Below are 19,530 nucleotides of genomic sequence, written 5' to 3' on the forward strand. Positions count from 1 at the left end.
ATTAACTACTTCAACTCTAGCATTCCTAAAATAGCAGATCGGCTATTTTTGACAAATAGGTTTGCTGTAGAGGCGGAAAAAAGTTGAACAACAAAACTTGAACATTGTTCAAGTTTACAAAGTATTGAATGTTTAAGTGGTTTAAATGTCTGAAAATAGACATTAACATGAATCCAACATATTAATAGACAAGATGATGTGTAAACAAACAAACAAAACACATTTATGATACACTCATGATAGTCCTGTCAAACATGTCTATGAAGCTATCTATGAAATGTATGAAAAAGTGTAATCTGCAATACATATACGGTATATGCAATACAATATATGGTTCATCTCGCTCTCAGGGGTCCTTGGCCTGTGAAAAACGTTATTCTAGAGTCTTATTACCAAAAAGCATGTCTAAATATGAACTAATACTTACTGTAATCTTAGGGCAGTGGGATTATTGATTCCACAGTGTCTGTGCTGCCCTGGTAGTAACATGAGAGCAGTTCCACCAGTGCAGTCCTATTACTGTAACACAGCATGTCACCAACCATGTCACTGGTAGTAACACAAACACCAGTCTATTTACCACATATGTCACCATGTTAGACAACAAACCGCACATATTACTGTGGCAGCCTCTTCCTTCCTCCTGCATAGAACATCCTGTGTGTGTGTGTGTGTGTGTGTGTGTGTGTGTGTGTGTGTGTGTGTGTGTGTGTGTGCGCGTGTGCGTGTGTGTGCGTGTGCGTGTGCGTGTGCGTGCGTGCGTGTGATGTTAAGGCAGAGTTTGTTTACTCAACCATTCAGGTTCAAAGAGAGGGATGAATATCATTACATTTGTGTGGTTTTGCGTATTTGTATCCTTTTCTCTGTATTTATTTATTTATCCTTGTATCCTTTACTCTGTGTGGACATGTCTTGAAGAACATAGATTTGTGTGGGTTTTTGTGTTTTAAAAAAAAAAAACTAAGCAAAAAAACTAAGAAAATTAAGCATTATGGAATTTACACGCTAATCATATTAAAATATTTTCAACATGGCATCCCCATTTTGCGCAAGTCATCATAGGCGAACACTGTCAATAACTGTCATATATCGTCAAACATTTTGAATCTACAAGCTCACGATGCATTATGAGCTTGTAGAGCGTCTATTTCCACTATTCGTCATACAACGAAGTGTAAGCTGTGAAGTCCAGCAGCATATATGTCCATGCTGTGATATATTTAGTACTCAGTGTGCAGACATACAGTATACAGTATTTTAATGTGCATGTGTGTTTGCATTGATGTTTTGCAGATCTTTTACAGAGTCACCAGAGAGATCAGTCCCGGAGAGGAGTTGCTACTGTTCATGAAGGCCGAGGAGTATTCATGTGACAACATGGCCCCCGATATCCACGGTCTGCACCTCACACTCACACATAAAATGCACTCTTGACTCTTTCTATAGTTTTGATAAGAATCTACACATTCCTCACAATCGCATTATTGTTACTGTATATCAGTGGTTCTCAACCTTTTCAGGCAGTGACCCCCAAAATACCAGTAATCAGAGTTGAGGCATTACATTTTGTATAACACGGTTCTATTGTGAAAATAGCCGAACTACAAAATGAAAAATGCTCACAACGCCTCGCAACATGTAGATTGGATATGTTCACAATTTCTGCCTCTATTTGACAATTTGGCCAATGTTTCATTTGTCATTTTAGAGGTATTAAAAAGTCCTTAAATTGTCACTTTAGAAATGTGCAGATACCCTCTATACACTTTAACTTTAACTTTATGTTGGTTTGTTTACTGTTGAGTGAGGAAAACAATGTTGCACATTAAGTTAATCATCTGGGGACCTGGGGTCCCACAGGTTGAGAACCACTGCTGTTTATGACTGACTCACTCACTCACTCACTCACTCACTCACTCACTCACTCACTCACTCACTCACTCACAGTCCTACGAACAAGAAATATACAGTATATCTTTTTGTGCACACTTGTTTGACTACTTAAGTGTTAATGAGTTGTAACAATTGACCTGCTCACTGCACTCACCCACTCACTCACTCACTCACTGCACTCACTCACTCACTCACTCACTCACTCACTCACTCACTCACTCACTCACTCACTCACTCACTGCGTTCCATGTTATCATTGTGTATGTCCCCATCCAGAGGAGAGACAGTACCATTGTGAGGACTGTGACCAGCACTTTGAGTCTCACACACAGCTGCTGGACCACCAGAAGCAGCCATGTGGGATTCCCCCCTCCGCCTTCCTTAATCCAGGTTAGACTTTTGACTGTTTGTTTCTTATCCCTGCTCTGCTAGCAGGGCTCTGATGGCCATGTCAGAATGTGTTGTGCATCTTCATGCTCCCCAGAGGATGGACCACACTGATGGTGACCCCATGGCCTTTCCTCTAGCTCCACCCTTTCATCAAACTTTGCACTTGAATGCAATTTATCTTCAAATCTAGTGGTCAGATTGAAACCTGCTGAGTGCACTCATGCTCTCTGGAGGATGAACCCAAATTACTTGAGTGACCCATGACCTTTGATCTAGTGCCAAAATGTCACCTTTGCAGACTTGACCAATTGCAGGTTGGCTTACTGGCTTTGGCAACTTCATGGCCTTTCCGCTAGCATCAACATTTGGCCAAATGTTTTAGTTGGGTGTATGGACTAAATGAATGTTACACAGTATGACTTTAACCGCAAGTTTTTTGATTGATTGATTCTTTGATTGAATACTTTATTCGTCGGAAATGTAATCTGCACGAGGTAGAGTCAGACATTTAGGCTAAAAGAATAACACAAAATGACAACAAATAACACTACAAAGGAGAAAAGGTGACAAAATTTCAGCAGAGAATGTCACCTCCTTTCTATGGGAATAATGAAGAAAATGTTATTCTATTAATTGATTAGAAACCTTAGCAATCTCTTCCTGTCCACCCAGGAGGGGACAGTGACTTGGACTTGGAGGCTCAGGAGCCACAGGACCTGCGTCCCCTCCTCTTGTCCCATGAAGGTCCCCAGGAGTGTAAGGAGTGTGACCAGGTGTTCCCTGATGTCCAGAGGTGAGGGGACATGGACTGACTGTGTTTACATGCACACTAAAATAGCCTGATCAGGTTATGGCAATAATTCCACTAAAGCGTTTACATGAATAGCATTTCTGTGATTACAGATATAACCCAAGTTTACTTACTTAAATGTGAGTCTGTTGAAATTAATCAGGGTAAGATCAGTGTATTCTGGTGCATTTCCACTGCATGGTACCAGCTTAATTTATAAGTGTGGTTGCCCAGATTATAGAACTTGTCCAATGTCATCGGGACTCATCTGGGTGCATTTTGCTAAGAGATACGTTATATTATAGTTTAATTTATATACATTTATTTGTGAATTAATTATATATATATATAAATGTATTTGTGAATTAATTTTCTCCATTGACTTGAATGGGAAAATACAAAAATTAAACGTTTCCCAAATATGGAGATGACTGACATCATAGATGTCTGACGACATGAGATTGACCACATGAGATTGACATAGTATGTCCATATATGGGCATTTCAAGTTATGGGCTTAATATTGATGGCATCAGGGATCTATATGGGCATAAAAGGGACAAGGACAGAATGGTTAGCACCACTCAAATAGTGACAAAGGCTGACAGATACAGAGGGCATGAAAGGGACAAATGGAAAGATAGAATACATTTCCCAATGGATTCCTCATGACTTACATCAGGGCAACCACACTTGCAATTTCCCAGAATTGCATCTTTCTAGTTGACTCTAGTTTGATACCATTTTATTTTCTTCTTCAGTGTCATCATATTGCCGCCACATGAAACAGCTGTGATGCAGTGATGATTCTAGTGACGATTCTCTCTTAACCACTTAAATCCTACTTTGTTGAGTGGGATCCACCAGCGTTCTATATTATTTACCCTCCTTTTTTACCTCGACACCAAATATCTGGGTGAAAATAACATATCTGCTAGTTGTTCAAAGAACGTTGCTAGGTGCTAGGTTCTTGTGGTTACAGTAAATGATGAAGTGAACCTAATGCTCCACCATCAAAGGACAGAGAAAACATTTACATGAAGATATTAATTTCTTCCTGTTACATTACACTCAACATGAACTACTTTCAACCTCACACAGGGAAGAAAGAAAAAGAAAAAAGCAGGAACAGAATGTGTTTTAATGAGCAGCACACTGAGAGTTGACAAAGCCAGAACTCTTAGAGATAACACTGCTAACTTTCTTTTACTGACCAATCAGTACTCTGTGTCACCTTTTGGTTCCGCTTGGAACCTGAGGTGATACCAAAAAAGTACCAGATATCAGTTACTATCCTCAACTTTTGCCTGATGGAAAACCAAAAGAGAGTCGAGGCTATCTCCAAAAGACTCCAGATACCAATACGTTCACATAAGATATTTTTTTGGTATTTAGTTCACCTAACTGTGCAGCATGATTTCACAATAATAATAATTATATATATAAAATGATGATGATGATGATGATGATGATGATGATGACGATGACGATGATGATGCTGATGCTTAGTTCAGGTATAACAAAATTATACAGACAAAGAATCCAGAATCTACGCCAAATCAGAAGCTAACGTATCATGATGAAAATAAATAAATAATCAGAATCTTGTGTGTGTGTGTGTGTGTGTGTGTGTGTGTGTGTGTGTGTGTGTGTGTGTGTGTGTGTGTGTGTGTGTGTGTGTGTGTGTGTGTGTGTGTCTGTGTGTCTGTGTGTCAGCCTGGAGGCCCATGCTCTGTCCCACTCTGAGGAGAGGGAATACAAGTGTGACCAGTGTCCCAAGGCGTTCAACTGGAAATCCAACCTGATCAGACATCAGATGTCCCACGACAACGGCAAGCACTACGAATGTGAAAACTGCTCAAAGGTACAGTGATGACTGTTGGTAGGGTGTGCGTGCGTGCGTGCGTGCGTATGTGGGTGCGTATGTGGGTGCGTATGTGGGTGTGTGTGTTTGCCCGCGCATGTGTACATCTTGGTGAGTCTGCATGTGTGCACGGCTCTCTAAATGAAGTTTATTGAGTTGCATATGTAGTTGCCCATAGTAATTCCCCTACAGTATGTCCATACAGAGTATGTTTCTGGGTGCGTTACGTGCGTATGTGCGTGCATGCATGTGTGTGTGTGTCCATTTATCAACATATGCATGTGTCAGTCTTAGAGGAGTGGAGTAGTTCACCCCCAAAATGACTTTTCTTCTATTGATTACTCACGCCATGGAGACTTGAGTTCAATAATATTTTTAGGTTTCTGTCATATTCCTAAGACTATAATTTGATTACAATAAATTGACCCCCATTGCATTTGGGTCTCCATCCGGAATCAATGAGCCTACAAAGATCGAGTCCCCTCAAATTATTGGTTTAGGAATGCGACAAAAACAAAACAATTGTATTGAACTCAAGTCTCTATGGGGTGAGTAATCAATAGGAAAAAAAAGTCATTTTGGGGTGAACTACTCCTTTAAGTACAATCACGTTATCCCTGTACATCCATGGCAGTCCACAGTGTGCTGGTAGTAACTCTGCGTGATTCTGTGCGGTTCCTCCCCCCAGCAGGTGTTCACAGACCCCAGTAACCTACAGAGGCACATCCGCTCGCAGCACGTCGGGGCGCGGGCCCACGCCTGTCCCGACTGCGGAAAGACGTTCGCCACGTCTTCGGGCCTCAAGCAGCACAAGCACATCCACAGCAGTGTCAAGCCCTTCATATGTAAGTCTCTCAGACCCTACCTATGTAAGTCTGCACGCTTCCTCCACATCTTCTTGTAGATCAGGGGATATTATGCTTTTTTTCGGCCTGGGTCCCTATTAATACGCAGTGAAATCCTCAGAGTTAAAGGAGTTGTAACTGATATTATTTTCCCTTTTTAAATCTTTTGTTAGACCGTTTAATCTCTATTTTGTCCAATAGCAATCATTGGCTGAGTGGTTGTTCAGTAAATCTGATCAAATAAGGAAAGATAACTCCACAAAGATTCTTGTTTTGTTTAATCCCTTCATTCGTTACATTTCCTTTAATCCAATTCCATTTTCAAGTTGGTATCCCAACTTGAAAATGGAATTGGAATTGTTTACTAAAGAGCTGGAGAGACAAAAATAACCTTTTTACTGAACAAACAGTCTATTGCAATGTTTGATATTGTGATATAGAGCTATATAACACTTACATTAACAAAACAAATGTAGCTACCACTTACACACACTTCAAATGAACACTGAGGACTTAACTGTGTACAGTAGTGTCAACCTGGAACCCAGGCCATTTAAAATGTAGCCTTTGTGTGGGTGCTACTGTCCCTAAAGGGACACATCAATGGACCCATTTTGGGTCTGCACCCATAACAGAAGAACTCTAGGTTCTTTAAGGCTATTAGAAGATATCTCACATTTTATTTGTCATTTGTCATTGTGACATGTTTCCTTCAGATCTGCTCAATTTCTTCAACCAACTTAGTGATTTAACAGTTGTATTGGTCATTTGAGATTTGTGCATTTGACATTTTGTCATTTTCACAACTGTTTAATTATCATTAATACTAACTATATTGTTTTACACATCAGATTTTCCCACTTGTAATGAATGCACTTTCGGATTGCTGTTGATGAAAATGTCATGTTCATTTTATGAATTACAAAACATAATAATTCACAGTTCATTCCACTGCATGTTTATAAGTATCATGTAACATTGATTTGTTTCACAGGAGTTACAGATGTACACGATACAATCCTCAGTGTTAATTTATCCACTTGTACACAAATTGTACTCTCTCAGAGTAAAAGTCTTTATGCACAGAGGCTGTGATGAATAAACAATATGGAAATCACTGGCCAGTATTTCGCATTAAAGTTTTTAGTTGATGCTTTTATTATTAACCTAAAAAGCGGCATCGCTTTATTGCCGCGTAATATTCACATGCTGTGTGGACGCACTGATGACGCAAACGATAGTTCGGAAAAGATATATTCACTGGGCGATTAATTGCATGGAAGAAATGGGGCAGTTGTTGAGGACAGAGGATTCTACTGTGTATTAGGGTTAGGGTATTATTATTTTATTGTTTAGAATGTCAGTGCTTTCTCTGTTGAAAGCTGTTGCATCAGTTACATGCTACTCAGCAGCAGCATTGCTACACAATGCTGATATTTGTGATAAGTAGCATTTAACAGCCCATATTCTGGGGGTTGGGGGCATTCACCAGAAATACATGATCTTGAGCTTGTATATTTCTGCTATTTCTGGTAAAGAGATTTTGTGTATAAGGAAATAACAGCAGACCAACAGTTTCATTAAGAATAGAGGGTTTAGTTTGAGGTGGTAAAACAGGGACATGGTACCACTCCGTCCTCTGTAGCCACAAGAGTCTCCTTCTGACCTTTCACACTCTCACCACCCTCACACTGCAGCTCATATCCCCTAAAGCCTCCTGACCTTCACCCTTTGACCTCTCCCTCTCTCTCTTACACTCCCCAAACTCTGTATCTATTGCTCTCTCTCTATTGCTCTCTCTCTATTCTCTCTCTCTACCTCTCTCTCTCTCTCTCTCTCTCTCTCTCTCTCTCTCTCTGCCTCTCTCTCACCCTCCTCCTCGTGCACCATTCCAGACAAATAGCAACCACATGTACAGCCCTCTCTCTGCCATTCTCCCTCTGAATTGAAGTCCATTTGCTGTAATCAGCAGAAAATATGCAGGTTTAAAAACAACTAATGGCCGTGTAAAAAAGACAGAGCCGCCTCAGACCTGACAGCTGCCTGGGAGAGAGCATGTGTGTGTCCGACATGTTTGTTTGTGTGTGTGTGCCTTTGAATGGCGTGTACGTGTTTTGGACCGTCCCGTGCGGCGCGTAGACGTGACTCCCTTTGTCTCTCTGCGATTTGCCCGCGCTTGTGTGCGTGTGTGTGTGTGTGTCTGTGTGTGTGTGTGTGTGTGTGTGTGTGTGTGTGTGTGTGTGTGTGTGTGTGTGTGTGTGTGTGTGTGTGTGTGTGTGTGTGTGTGTGTGTGTGTGTGTGTGTGTGTGTGTGTCGTTTGCATGTCTGTGGGTGCGTGTGTGTCACAGTTTTTCTCTGTGTTTGCATGAATGCAGGTGTGTGTGTATCCATCTATACGTGCATGTGCATGTGTGTGTGTGTGTGTGTGTGTGTGTGTGTGTGCAAGTGCACACGCGTGTGTGTGTGTGTGTGTGTGTTTTCCTCAGAGTTATAGAGCTTCTCGTGGTTGTAAATGTGAGGCACTCAGGCCTGCTGGGTCATTAATTCAGACACTCGTCTCGGGGCCGGCCCGCTGCTCTCCTCTCAAGAATGTGTTTATAATATTTAGTTTCAGTTTATGGAGAGCTGACAAAACACACGTGTGTAGTGGATCAGTTCCCTCACACCCTGTGTGTCGTGTGTGTGTCTGTTGTTAGTGTGTAAACGTCACAAGTTTGTGATTTACACTGCTGGGTTCCTTCTCCCTGCTAGTTCACTGAGACGACCGAGAGGATATACCTCGTAACAACACGCACGGGAAAGGACACACACACATACCGTTAAACACAAACACACATTCCCCTATACATACATGAGTGAGTGAATTTCTTTATACGCGTGACAAAATTATACACAAACAATCTTTATGACAGTGACACATAATCTTAAATATAAAATACTATGTATGTATGTATGTATGTATGTATGTATGTATGTATGTATGTATGTATGTATCTATGTATCTATGTATGTATGTACCTGTATGTATGTATGTATGTATGTATGTATGTATGTATGTATGTATGTATACATGTATGTATGTATGTATGTATGTTCTGTAAACTTAGCTATATAAAAGTGCTAAACCTCTTTTAAATCTTACAGAGAATTAAAAACATGACTGAAACTGATGCTTTTATATATGATATATATATATTTCTATGAACTCTTCATTCATTGCACAATCAGCAGCCTCAAAACTGGAGACAGCTTCTTCCTGAGTAAGACAAATCAGGCACTCCTAATGTTTAATTTAAGGACTGCTTGCTTTTGAAGGATAATTGTAACTTAGGTGATTACTGTGACCAAAAAATGAATAAGGTAGACATACGTATATCTGTTCATATTTTCAGAGTATGTTTAACTGGGCTGGATGTGTGCCCAGTGGTGGCATAGTGTTACTGTGTATTTACTCCTGCTGGCCAGCAATGTAATCCCACCAGTCCAGTCCAATTACATTTAATGTTTTTTTATTTAAGGGAACCGATGAAACAAAATTAATAGAAGGGGCGAGGGACTTTGGGTCATCGATGCAGAGTAGCCGAAGCTGAGTCTCCAATGCCGAACTTGCAGAGTTGGGACCTTCGAAGAGGGCCCACTGTAGCTCCCAGGCACGATGAACCGCCCTACGGAAAAGAAAGAGTTGAGAGAAGAAATACTGAAAGTAGTGGGGGGGTTGCAGAATGCAAGATCAATTGGGGGGAGAAGTTTAGGTGAGCTTTCTAGGTAAACAGAAGCAACTTGATTGGAGGTGGCTTGATTGTTGGTATCCTGCTCCTATTGAGGTGCCTAAACTAAGCTGATGAACGAGTAGACTCAGTAGAGAAGCAGTAGAGAACCATGGAGGGGCTGAACAGGTGCCATATAGAATTATGGAAGTGGTGCCATATAGTGCATCAATCAATCAATCAATCAATCAATCAATCAATCAGTCAGTCAGTCAGTCAGTCAGTCAGTCAGTCAGTCAGTCAGTCAGTCAGTCAGTCAGTCAGTCAGTCAGTCAGTCAGTCAGTCAGTCAGTCAGTCAGTCAGTCAGTCAGTCAAACAAACAATCTATCTAACAATGTATTGTCACGTCACACAGCAAAAGTGGGTTCTTCATTGTGCGAGCTGAGCTCTCATTTGCAGTTAAAGGAATGGTTCAAATAAGGATTTTGACGTGACCCTGAGATCACATTGACAGTCTATTAATGGCCATAGATAATGCCAAACAGTCTCGTTTTATTCCAGGGAGGGCTCTGTACCGGTATATCCCCAGGAGCAGACAGATAATACACACACACAAACAGACAGATGGACACAAAGGGACTGGACTGTGGGAAGATGGCTTGTAGCGAGGCGACAGGGACACAGCCCTGTGGACAAGGTGAAGGGCTGTGGGACGGGGGGACAGTAGAGGCCACGAGGGGGCCGTGGGGGGGGGGGAGATCAGTGGAGGACGTGAGACCTGTCCCTGGGAACCGGACCTGCAGGATAGGATTCATTCAAGTACACTTCCTTCACAAGCTGAAAATAGAGCCATTGTGCTGTGTGTGTGTGTGTGTGTGTGTGTGTGTGTGTGTGTGTGTGTGTGTGTGTGTGTGTGTGTGTGTGTGTGTGTGTGTGTGTGTGTGTGTGTGTGTGTGTGTGTGTGTGTGTGTGTGTGTGTGTGTGTGTGTGTGCATATTACCATCTCCCTGTGAATGTCTATGAATGTGCTTCTGTTTGTGTATTTGTGTATGTGTAGTAGATGTGCATTGTCTCTTTGTGTTATGTGAATGCTCTGTGAATGTTTCTGCAACATATAGCCTGCTGGATGTGCGTGCACATGCATTTATGTGAGTGAGTGCATGAGTGCGCGCGCGTGTGTGTGTGTGTGTGTGTGTGTGTGTGCGTGCGTGCGTGTGTGTTTGCGTGGTAGCATGTGTGTGTGCCTAATTGGGTATGGGAGCATGTGAGCGTGTGTGCGTGCATGTATGTGTGTGTTTGGGTGTCAGTGTGTTTGTTTATGGATTCCCTGGGACTGGCCCTGGGAGGACAATGGAGCTGCTGGAGATGCCTAGGTAGTTTGATGTGCAGGTGAAGGGTGGCAGGGACTGACTCACGCTATGACACAAACACAAACAACCCCACACCCTCCACCCCTGACAATGCCAGGATCTGGAGTCTCATCTCCCCCTCTTACTTCATAGGAAAACTATTGTCAGGGCATTGATGGGAACAGAACATACATCATGCATTTTGTATTTCTATGTATTTTCTAAGCACAATGCTTAGATTGATCCACCATTGGACATGTTCACACGAACGGCCATCATGCTCTTACATGAGTGTCAAAATGTATAGATTATGACTTGCGCAAGCAGAGCGTGCAAGTACTGTAATTTGTTTGTTATGTATGTACAGTAGGTGACTGGGATTTTTGAAGACCGTAGCCCTGAAACGTCTGGGATTCTGGGAATGTATGTATCTATATATGTATGTAGATGTCCCCCTACAGCCAACCAGCATTCCTGGTGATGATGTCTGCCGAATTTGGTATATAAGAGCCCTCTCGGTAATGTCTTCATTAACGGACAAAGACATTAGGGACATGAGGCCAGCAGCGAACACCTCGTGACGTGCTCTGCTTGCGCACACGTAGGCCATGCATGGCCTGCTTGAGCATGATGCGCAAGTTGGCACCTCAACAGAGTGCAGTTCTAGTTGTTATTATTATTATTTATGGATCTGTACAGCAGTCACTGTAGTCTGCCGCTTACAGCTTGTTGTCGGTACCAAGGGAACAATAGACGGTAGTTAATCCATTGTGCTCAGCTCATCAACCCCCCGGTCTGTTCAGGCCAGGGCATCAACAAGGCTGGAGACACCATTGTGGTGTTTGACAATGTGCTTTCTGTAATGTTACCATGCAAGGCCGCTTCAAACGTGTTTTTCACTCAAGTGTCCAAACGAATAAATCAGCACTGAGGATTTTACTGTATATTTGAGATGTAAGAGCAAATTGACTGCCATGTGAATATGATTAATGGAATGTAATGGAATGTGTGTGTGTGTGTGCGTGTGTGTGCGTGTGTGTGCGTGTGCGTGCGTGTGCGTGCGTGTGTGTGTGTGTGTGCTTGTGTGTGTGTGCTGAGTTGTGCACTGATGCGTTGCGTGTCTGTCTCCCTGTCTCCCTGCAGGCGAGGTATGCCACAAGTCCTACACCCAGTTCTCCAACTTGTGCCGTCACAAGCGCATGCACGCTGACTGCCGCACGCAGATCAAGTGCAAGGACTGCGGCCAGATGTTCAGCACCACCTCCTCCCTGAACAAGCACCGGCGCTTCTGTGAAGGGAAGAACCATTTCACGTCCGGGGGGCTGTTCGCCCACGGCATGCCTCTGCCTGGGGCCCCGGGCATGGACAAAGCAGCTCTGGGGGCCATGGGCCACAGCAGCGCCGGCCTAGCCGACTACTTTGGGGCCAACCGCCATCACGGCGGGCTGACCTTCCCCGCAGCCCCGGCGTTTCCCTTCAGCTTCCCTGGCCTCTTCCCCTCGGGACTGTACCACCGGCCGCCCCTCATCCCGGCCACCACCTCGCCGATCCGGCGGCCGGGACCCGGCCCGCTCCCCGGCATGCCGGGCACCGAGCTGAGCAAGAGTCCCCTGCTGCCGCCCAGCCCCGGGGCCCTGGAGGCCCGGGAACTCCTCAAGTCCCTGCGCAAGGAGAACGGCTCGCCCGGCAGCCAGCTGCCAGGGGCGGCAGAGCTTCCGAACCAGGGCTCCTCGTCCGCCACGAAGCAGCTGAACAACAAGCTGAGCGACCAGTCAGAGAGCAGCGACCTGGACGACGTCAGCACACCTAGCGGCAGCGACCTGGAGAGCACGTCAGGCTCCGAGTTGGAGAGCGACATGGACAGTGAGAGAGAGCGAGGGGCCGCCAGGGAAAACGGCAAAGGCCCCAAGAGGAAGACCACGGAAGGAGGCTCCCAGAGCCCCAACCTCACCGACAGCAGCACTCCCAAGGACTTCCCCGGCCCCGCCCTCTTCCCCCCCTCACTGGACGAGCACACAGCCGTGTCAGGGGCTGTTAATGACTCTATCAAGGCCATCGCCTCCATCGCCGAGAAGTACTTTGGCTCCACTGGGCTGGCCGGCCTGCAGGACAAGAAGGTGTCGTCTTTGCCCTACCCCTCCATGTTTCCGCTGCCTTTCTTCCCAGCCTTCTCCCCTCCCGTCTATCCTTTCCCAGACAGGGACCTCAGACCTCCAACCCTGAAGGGGGAGGCACAGTCGCCGCCGGACAACGCCAAGAAGGCCCAGGCCCGAACGTCGTCCGAGTCCCCCTTCGACCTCACGACCAAGCGCAAGGAGGAGAAGCCCGTCGTCCCCTTCGCCGCCCCCGTAAAGCCGGAGGCCCCCTCCCATTCCACCAATCAGGAGCAGCCACTAGACCTGAGCATGGGCGCCAGGGGTCGTGGCCGCGCCACGAGAGGGGACGAGACAAAGAACAGCCTGGGGTATGGGGAGGAGAAGGCACTGGCGGAGGTCCCCAAAGCCGACGCCTCCCTACAGCATGCCAGGCCAACACCTTTCTTCATGGACCCCATCTACAGGTACTGTGCCCTCCATTACTTATGTTTATGCTTCACAGCACGTCGCAAGCAACGCGTTGTGAGCTTGTAGATCTGCTCTTTTTTTTTTTCATTATTATTTCTTTACATTTTTGAAAGTATAAAATAGGGCTTAAGTGGTTACGGTGCATTCAACTGAACATCATTTTAAATACTTTAACTACATCTTAATCGCAACAGCACTCAGACTGGAAGTATTTGGTAGTTTGCCTGTAAATACTGGAAAACGATAACATTTGATGCATATTGTTTTTCCCACTGAGGCAGTAATGATTAATGTAGAACATGTAGCTATATTTAGTCCATGCCTTACCACTTATCCCTAAACTCCTTTGCCTTTTTTTTACTATTTTGAAAAACATTTTAAAATACTTCTAATAGCAGATCTACATCGACATGTTGTGAGCTTGTAGATCAGCTATTTTAAGTATTTTAAAATGTTAAAAATTGCAAAAGAGTTTAGGGATAATGGGCAAAGCATGGAGGAAAATAGGGCCATATAATAATTTCCTATCGTAACACCTTATTACACACATCACAATGCCTCTAGTCACTCCCTGGTACCGAATATCTGGTAAAGTCATATTTGGTGTTGCATGTTTAAAACTGATAAAATTCTAATATTAGCAGGGTTGAGAAGAGGAAGATGAATGATCCGTTCGAGGCGCTGAAAGACAAATACATGCGACCAGCTCCAGGCTTTCTCTTCCATCCTCAGGTAGGTTCTGTGAGAGGCTGCATGGGACCACTTTCACCATCTAGGGCAGGCCACTGTTTCTCAAACTTTTCAGGCCAGGGACCCCCAAAATAATCATATTTTCACTGGGGACCCCCCCAACCCTGATGAGCACTAAACGTTGAGGCATTACATTTTGTATAACACGGTTCTATTGTGAAAATAGCAGATATACATGGTCACAACGCCTCGCAACGCGAGGTGTTGTAGATCGGCATGTAAATCGGCTATTTCCACAATTTCTGCCTCTAATATTTGACAATTTGGCCAATGTTTAATTTGTCATTTAGAGGTATTAAAAAGTCCTTAAATTGTCACTTTAGAAATGTTTAGATACCCTCCATACACTTAAACTTTAATTGGTTTGTTTACTGTTGAGTGAGAAAACAATGTTGCACATTAGGTTAATCATTTGGGGACCCCCCAAAATCATTTGGGGACCCCAAATTATCACAGGTTGAGAACCACTGATCTAGGCAAGGCATATCCTCCCCATTATTAATGCTCGATTTTAGGTTATGTACACAGTAAAATCTGGATGTTCATTAATTAACCACATTGTGCTATTCTGGGCACACCATAGACTCTGCCACTCCATTGAGTAGACTGCTTCTCTGGTCTGGCAGTTGTGCTGAGGTGACTGGTGAGGAGTCATAATAAAAACGTAGTTGTGGTGTGAATCATATCCTTCTTTTCAGCACCGAATCATTTAGCACAGTTCACTAAAAACGTTTAATTCAAATGATTGGTCCACCAGTTAGTTCAGTGCTTGGCTGGAGCTATGCGTCACTCACTGAACTGAAACCCAGCCAGGTTGTTCACTGACTGGATCGGTCAGTGCAACACCTTCAGCTAAACGTCCCCTCAGGATATGGGATCTAAATGCTCAAAATATACCTCATATTTCAATCATGTAAACAGACTGAAGCCTCAGTCTGATAACTATGCTAGTCTAGTCTAGGCCTATTTTACCATCATACGGTGAAGTATATATCAGGTGGTTAAGTGGTTAACTGTATTCATTTAAAGGACAACTTTAGTTTTTTACAACAAGGGTTCATATTTTAGATTGCAATTGCTGTTGTTTTATAGATTCTTATTTCAGTGGTTGGGGGCATGCGTACAAGTGGCTAAATATGTAATTTTACACAGAATAAGCCCATTCCCAAGATACAACGTAGCCTTTCATGGTTGGATGTGACTTATGGGGGCTAGAAATGTTACTGTAAATAGCAATAAAGAAACTGCTAGCTTATTGTGTCTAAAAAGACATATTTAGCAACTTGTACGCATGCCCCCATGCGTACGCATGCCCCACATTTTAGCACGGTAAACGCAATAAAACAATAGAACGAAGCAAATGAAAAACATTTTAACACTCACTTTTTCTTTTCTCTAATTACGATCTAAAATATGAACCCTTGTTGTAAAAAAACAAAGTTGTCCTTTAACTGTTTAACTCTGTTAAAGAGCAGAAAAATAAATGAACACTCCGGATTCTGCTGTGTACCTTCCATACCCTTACCCATCATCGTGCTCGTTATATTTTAGCAACCTAATGTTTTATTGTTTTATTCTTTTTACGTTTTCATGGTAACCTGACTTTCAGCTCATAATGAAAACCATATGGCCTTGTTGGCATGTGAGCTGGCTGGTAATTCTTAGACATATATCAGTTATCATGTTTTGGTTTGTTCCTGTGCTATTCATTCCACACTGGGACTGGGTTGCAGGGGTGTAGCACCACATTCGTGGCCCTGGGTGCAAGGATTCACCGCGGGCCCCCCATGAATGTTCTTCATAGGGGGAACTGGGAACGCATTATTACGCATTATTTTGAGCTTCAACTTTTGAAAAATAGCAGATATACGGAGTGCCGCTCTGCGAGCTTGTAGATCTGCTATTTTTGAAAAAATCATGAAAATGTGTGCAAGTTTTTGAATATTTCAAATCCTTGAGTTTTTTTTTATTTTTTTTTTTAAACCTGTTTCTATGTCAGTGGTGCTCAAACATTTTCATGTGAAGGACCCCCAAAATTATATGTATTTGGCCCACGGACCCCCATCTCAAAATATTTAGTTCCAGGGACCCCCCCAGAAGCAAAATGTTCGCTTTAAAAATACATATACAGTAGGCTATTCAAAGATTTGCACACATTTTCTCGACTTTTCAAAAATAGCAGATCTACAAGCTTGTGCTTGTAGATAGATCTGCTATTTTTCAATAGCTAAAGTATAAAATACGGTAATCAAGGCCCCCTCCACCGTGGGCCCTAGTAACTCAGTCCCACTCCCCCCCTTGTGACGCCCCTGCTGGGTTGCAGTAACCGCTGCTGTCCGAGATTTACACAGATTTGTCATTCCACTTTGTAAATCGACTGGGATCTCGCAGATTCTTTTCTTTAATATCGTATCACTGTGGCAGAGTCATGTCAGGGTGTTGTTACGCAACATACTGCAGGGCTGAGTCACATTTCTCCAGGGCTCTTGATTCAGACTGACTTGTCCAGCAACAGGGTGACTGATCCACATTGACGGGGATCAGGAATCAGGCTCCAGCCCTTATCCAAGCCTCAGCCTGTAAAGGCTGTTCTCCGCTATCTGAACCAGATGTAGGGGAACCAAAGGGCACACATCGACACGTCTTCACATAACGTGTCTTTGATTACAATATAAAAAATGATATGCTCTTAAAGCACTAAATTCTGCCCCCGGGCTCCACTGCGTCAGTATATTTCTGTTATATGATTTACTTTATATGGGTGTGGATGTGTGTGCTGTGTGCTGTGTGTGCGCGCGTGCGTCTACTGTAAGTGTGTGTCTATGAATGAATGCACAAATACGCATACACACAAGTCTGTGGGTATTTGTGTGAGTGCATGTTCACTGGTCTAAATGTGTTTGAGTGTGTGCGTGTGCGTGTGTGTGTGCGCGCGCGAGCGTGCATGTGCGTGTAAGTGCGCCCCACGCGTTCTCGTGCGCGATCTATGACGCATTGCGTTGACGTAGCACACATTCATTCAGCCCCCCTCCCTGTGGCGTGGGGTGAAAACAGGCCGCTGGTGAAAGTGAAAACACCACACTGGCCGTCAGGCCTGCAGGGGTTTCTTTCTCTCTTTCTTTCTTTCGTTCAGTGTTTTTTACAGGCCGTTGCAGGTCTGCTTTTTACAGGCTGTTTCATTTGTCTGATTTATGTCCCGTGTCCAGACGGGCCGGTCTGCTCGGTCCTCCAGCAGCCACATGGCCGTTCCACATGCCTTAATGAGGTGTCCTATCAGTGGAAACACTAACAGAGTGCTTAGGCCATCTTTATGACTTTATGATGTCTGGACGCACAAATCATTCCCAGAAACACCCCAACCAGACTGGGCCTAAAGCCGGGCCGGGCTGAAGGGGCCCTTCTGTATGCTTTAGGTAGAGGCGGGGGCTTATTTTGACTCACCTGACTCGCTCGGATATATGTCGTCGTTGTCGGGTGAAAACCTTGTATGTCCAAAACCGCTCGTTTTGTATTTATCGTTTTAAAAATGATCTAAACTAGTGAAAATAGCCGATCTACAAGCACACCACGCCTCGCGGTGCGAGGCGTTGTGTGCTTGTAGATCTGCTATTTTCACTGAGACGGCTCGTTACTCATCCACCTTTAATAACGGCCCGAGCCCAACCGCGGTCCCAGTCATAGCCATGTGCAACCAATCAAAAGCCGTTGATTCATGCGCCACTTCCTGATTCTGACTGAGCGTCCAATCAAAAAGCTGTTGATTCATGCACCACTTCCTGGATTCTGAGCTGACTCTGACTGCCTCTCTCTCCCCTCTCCTTCTCATCCTGTCCCCTTCAGTTTCGTATGCCAGACCAGAGAACATGGGTAAGTTTCTCTTTCACCTACTGTGCTGATGATGTGTGTCTGTGCTGCTACACCGTGCAGAGCCCACCCCAACACACACACACACACACACACACACACACACACACACACACACACACACACACTGTGCGCAACTCTAACCCCAAGCCCTAAAATGGTACAGTAACGTCTAAATGCCTATAACCCCGACCTGAATATTTACCTAATTATAACTCCCTAATTCCCCAAATCTGTCTTAACAATAAAACATCCGTTAATATCCTCACAATAACAAATTCTGCTATACCGTTGGGGACATTTGGCCCTCACAAGTATAGTAACATACACGCGCGCACACACACACACACACACACACACACACACACACACACACACACACACACACACACACACACACACACACACACACACACACACACACACACACACACAGTGTGTATATGTTCTCATAAATACTGTACTAATAATTGTATTTATTATGACAATGCAGTTATTGTGACAGTAACAATGCATTTATTATGACTGTAACAATACATGTGGCTGGTTATCAGCGGTTGTATCGGTGTTTGCATCCACACAAGATGGTAACAGATAACAAACTAATTTATGTACTCATAAACAAGCCTCCTCCATATTGAGCAGCTACTGTACCAGTTATAGCAGATTCTGAACAAACACTCCATTATGCTTTTGCATGTTTTCCGTTAGTAGCCTATATTCTCAGGTGAGTGTCGATCACCCAGTGTCCGTATGGCTTTGTCAAATCACGCACCGACCAGGCGTTTGCAAGTCACTGGCTGCACCGCTAAAGAGCTGCTGCTGTCATGCGTTGTTCACAGTGAAAAAGACAATAATAATAATAATAATAATAATAAACTTTATTTGTATAGTGCTTTTTAAGACAAAGTCACAAAGTGCTTGACAGAATGTACACAACTCGTCCTGTTTGAGTTTCACCAGCATTCGCGTCACGTGCCATTTCTGCACCGAGTCACCCTGAAAAGAAATGTATTTGTTTACATCCCTCTTACAATTTAGAAGTACCCCCCCCCCCCTCCCCCCACCTCCTTTCCTCTCTCTCCACATGAAAGGGTTGAATGGGGGATTTCCAGCCGAGCCTTACCCTGTCCATCTATCGTCTCTGTGTATATGTTTGCTGATTTTGAGCGTGAGGCAGGCCTGTCAGAAAAGGGTATGGGAGCCGGGATGGGGTGTCTGTGTGTGTGTGTGTGTGTGTGTGTGTGTGTGTGTGTGTGTGTGTGTGTGTGTGTGCGTGTGCGTGTGCGTGTGTGTGTGTGTTGGGGGGGGGGGGGGGGTTAGAAGGCAGGATAGCTGATGGTGGTTAAGGGGGGGACTGCTCTGCATCAGCGCAAAGGGTAACAGTCTCCTTGGGACGCCGAGAGGGAGGGAGAAAAGGGTGAGGAACGTGGGGGAAAGGAAGGGTGGGGGTGGGGTGGGGGGGTTCGGGTGCAGTCCCACTCCCCAGGCATCTGGTTCCCCGATAAAGATC

The 19,530-nt window shown here is 44.3% G+C and overlaps 1 protein-coding gene across 1 annotated transcript in view; it reads left to right on the forward strand.

Moving 5' to 3' along the window:
- Positions 1 to 19,530, forward strand: part of mecom (MDS1 and EVI1 complex locus) — a 271,852-nt gene that overhangs the window by 230,995 nt on the left and 21,327 nt on the right. The window contains exons 4-11 of the mRNA XM_080731581.1: positions 1,294 to 1,396; positions 2,170 to 2,283; positions 2,956 to 3,076; positions 4,790 to 4,937; positions 5,626 to 5,782; positions 11,983 to 13,399; positions 14,048 to 14,135; positions 17,994 to 18,020. Of these exons, the coding sequence (XP_080587707.1) occupies positions 1,294 to 1,396; positions 2,170 to 2,283; positions 2,956 to 3,076; positions 4,790 to 4,937; positions 5,626 to 5,782; positions 11,983 to 13,399; positions 14,048 to 14,135; positions 17,994 to 18,020 (2,175 nt within the window). The remainder of the gene's footprint in view (positions 1 to 1,293; positions 1,397 to 2,169; positions 2,284 to 2,955; positions 3,077 to 4,789; positions 4,938 to 5,625; positions 5,783 to 11,982; positions 13,400 to 14,047; positions 14,136 to 17,993; positions 18,021 to 19,530) is intronic.

Source organism: Nannobrachium achirus, assembly GCF_963921795.1.
Source record: "Nannobrachium achirus genome assembly, chromosome: 8".
In the NCBI taxonomy this organism is placed as follows: Eukaryota; Metazoa; Chordata; class Actinopteri; order Myctophiformes; family Myctophidae; genus Nannobrachium; species Nannobrachium achirus.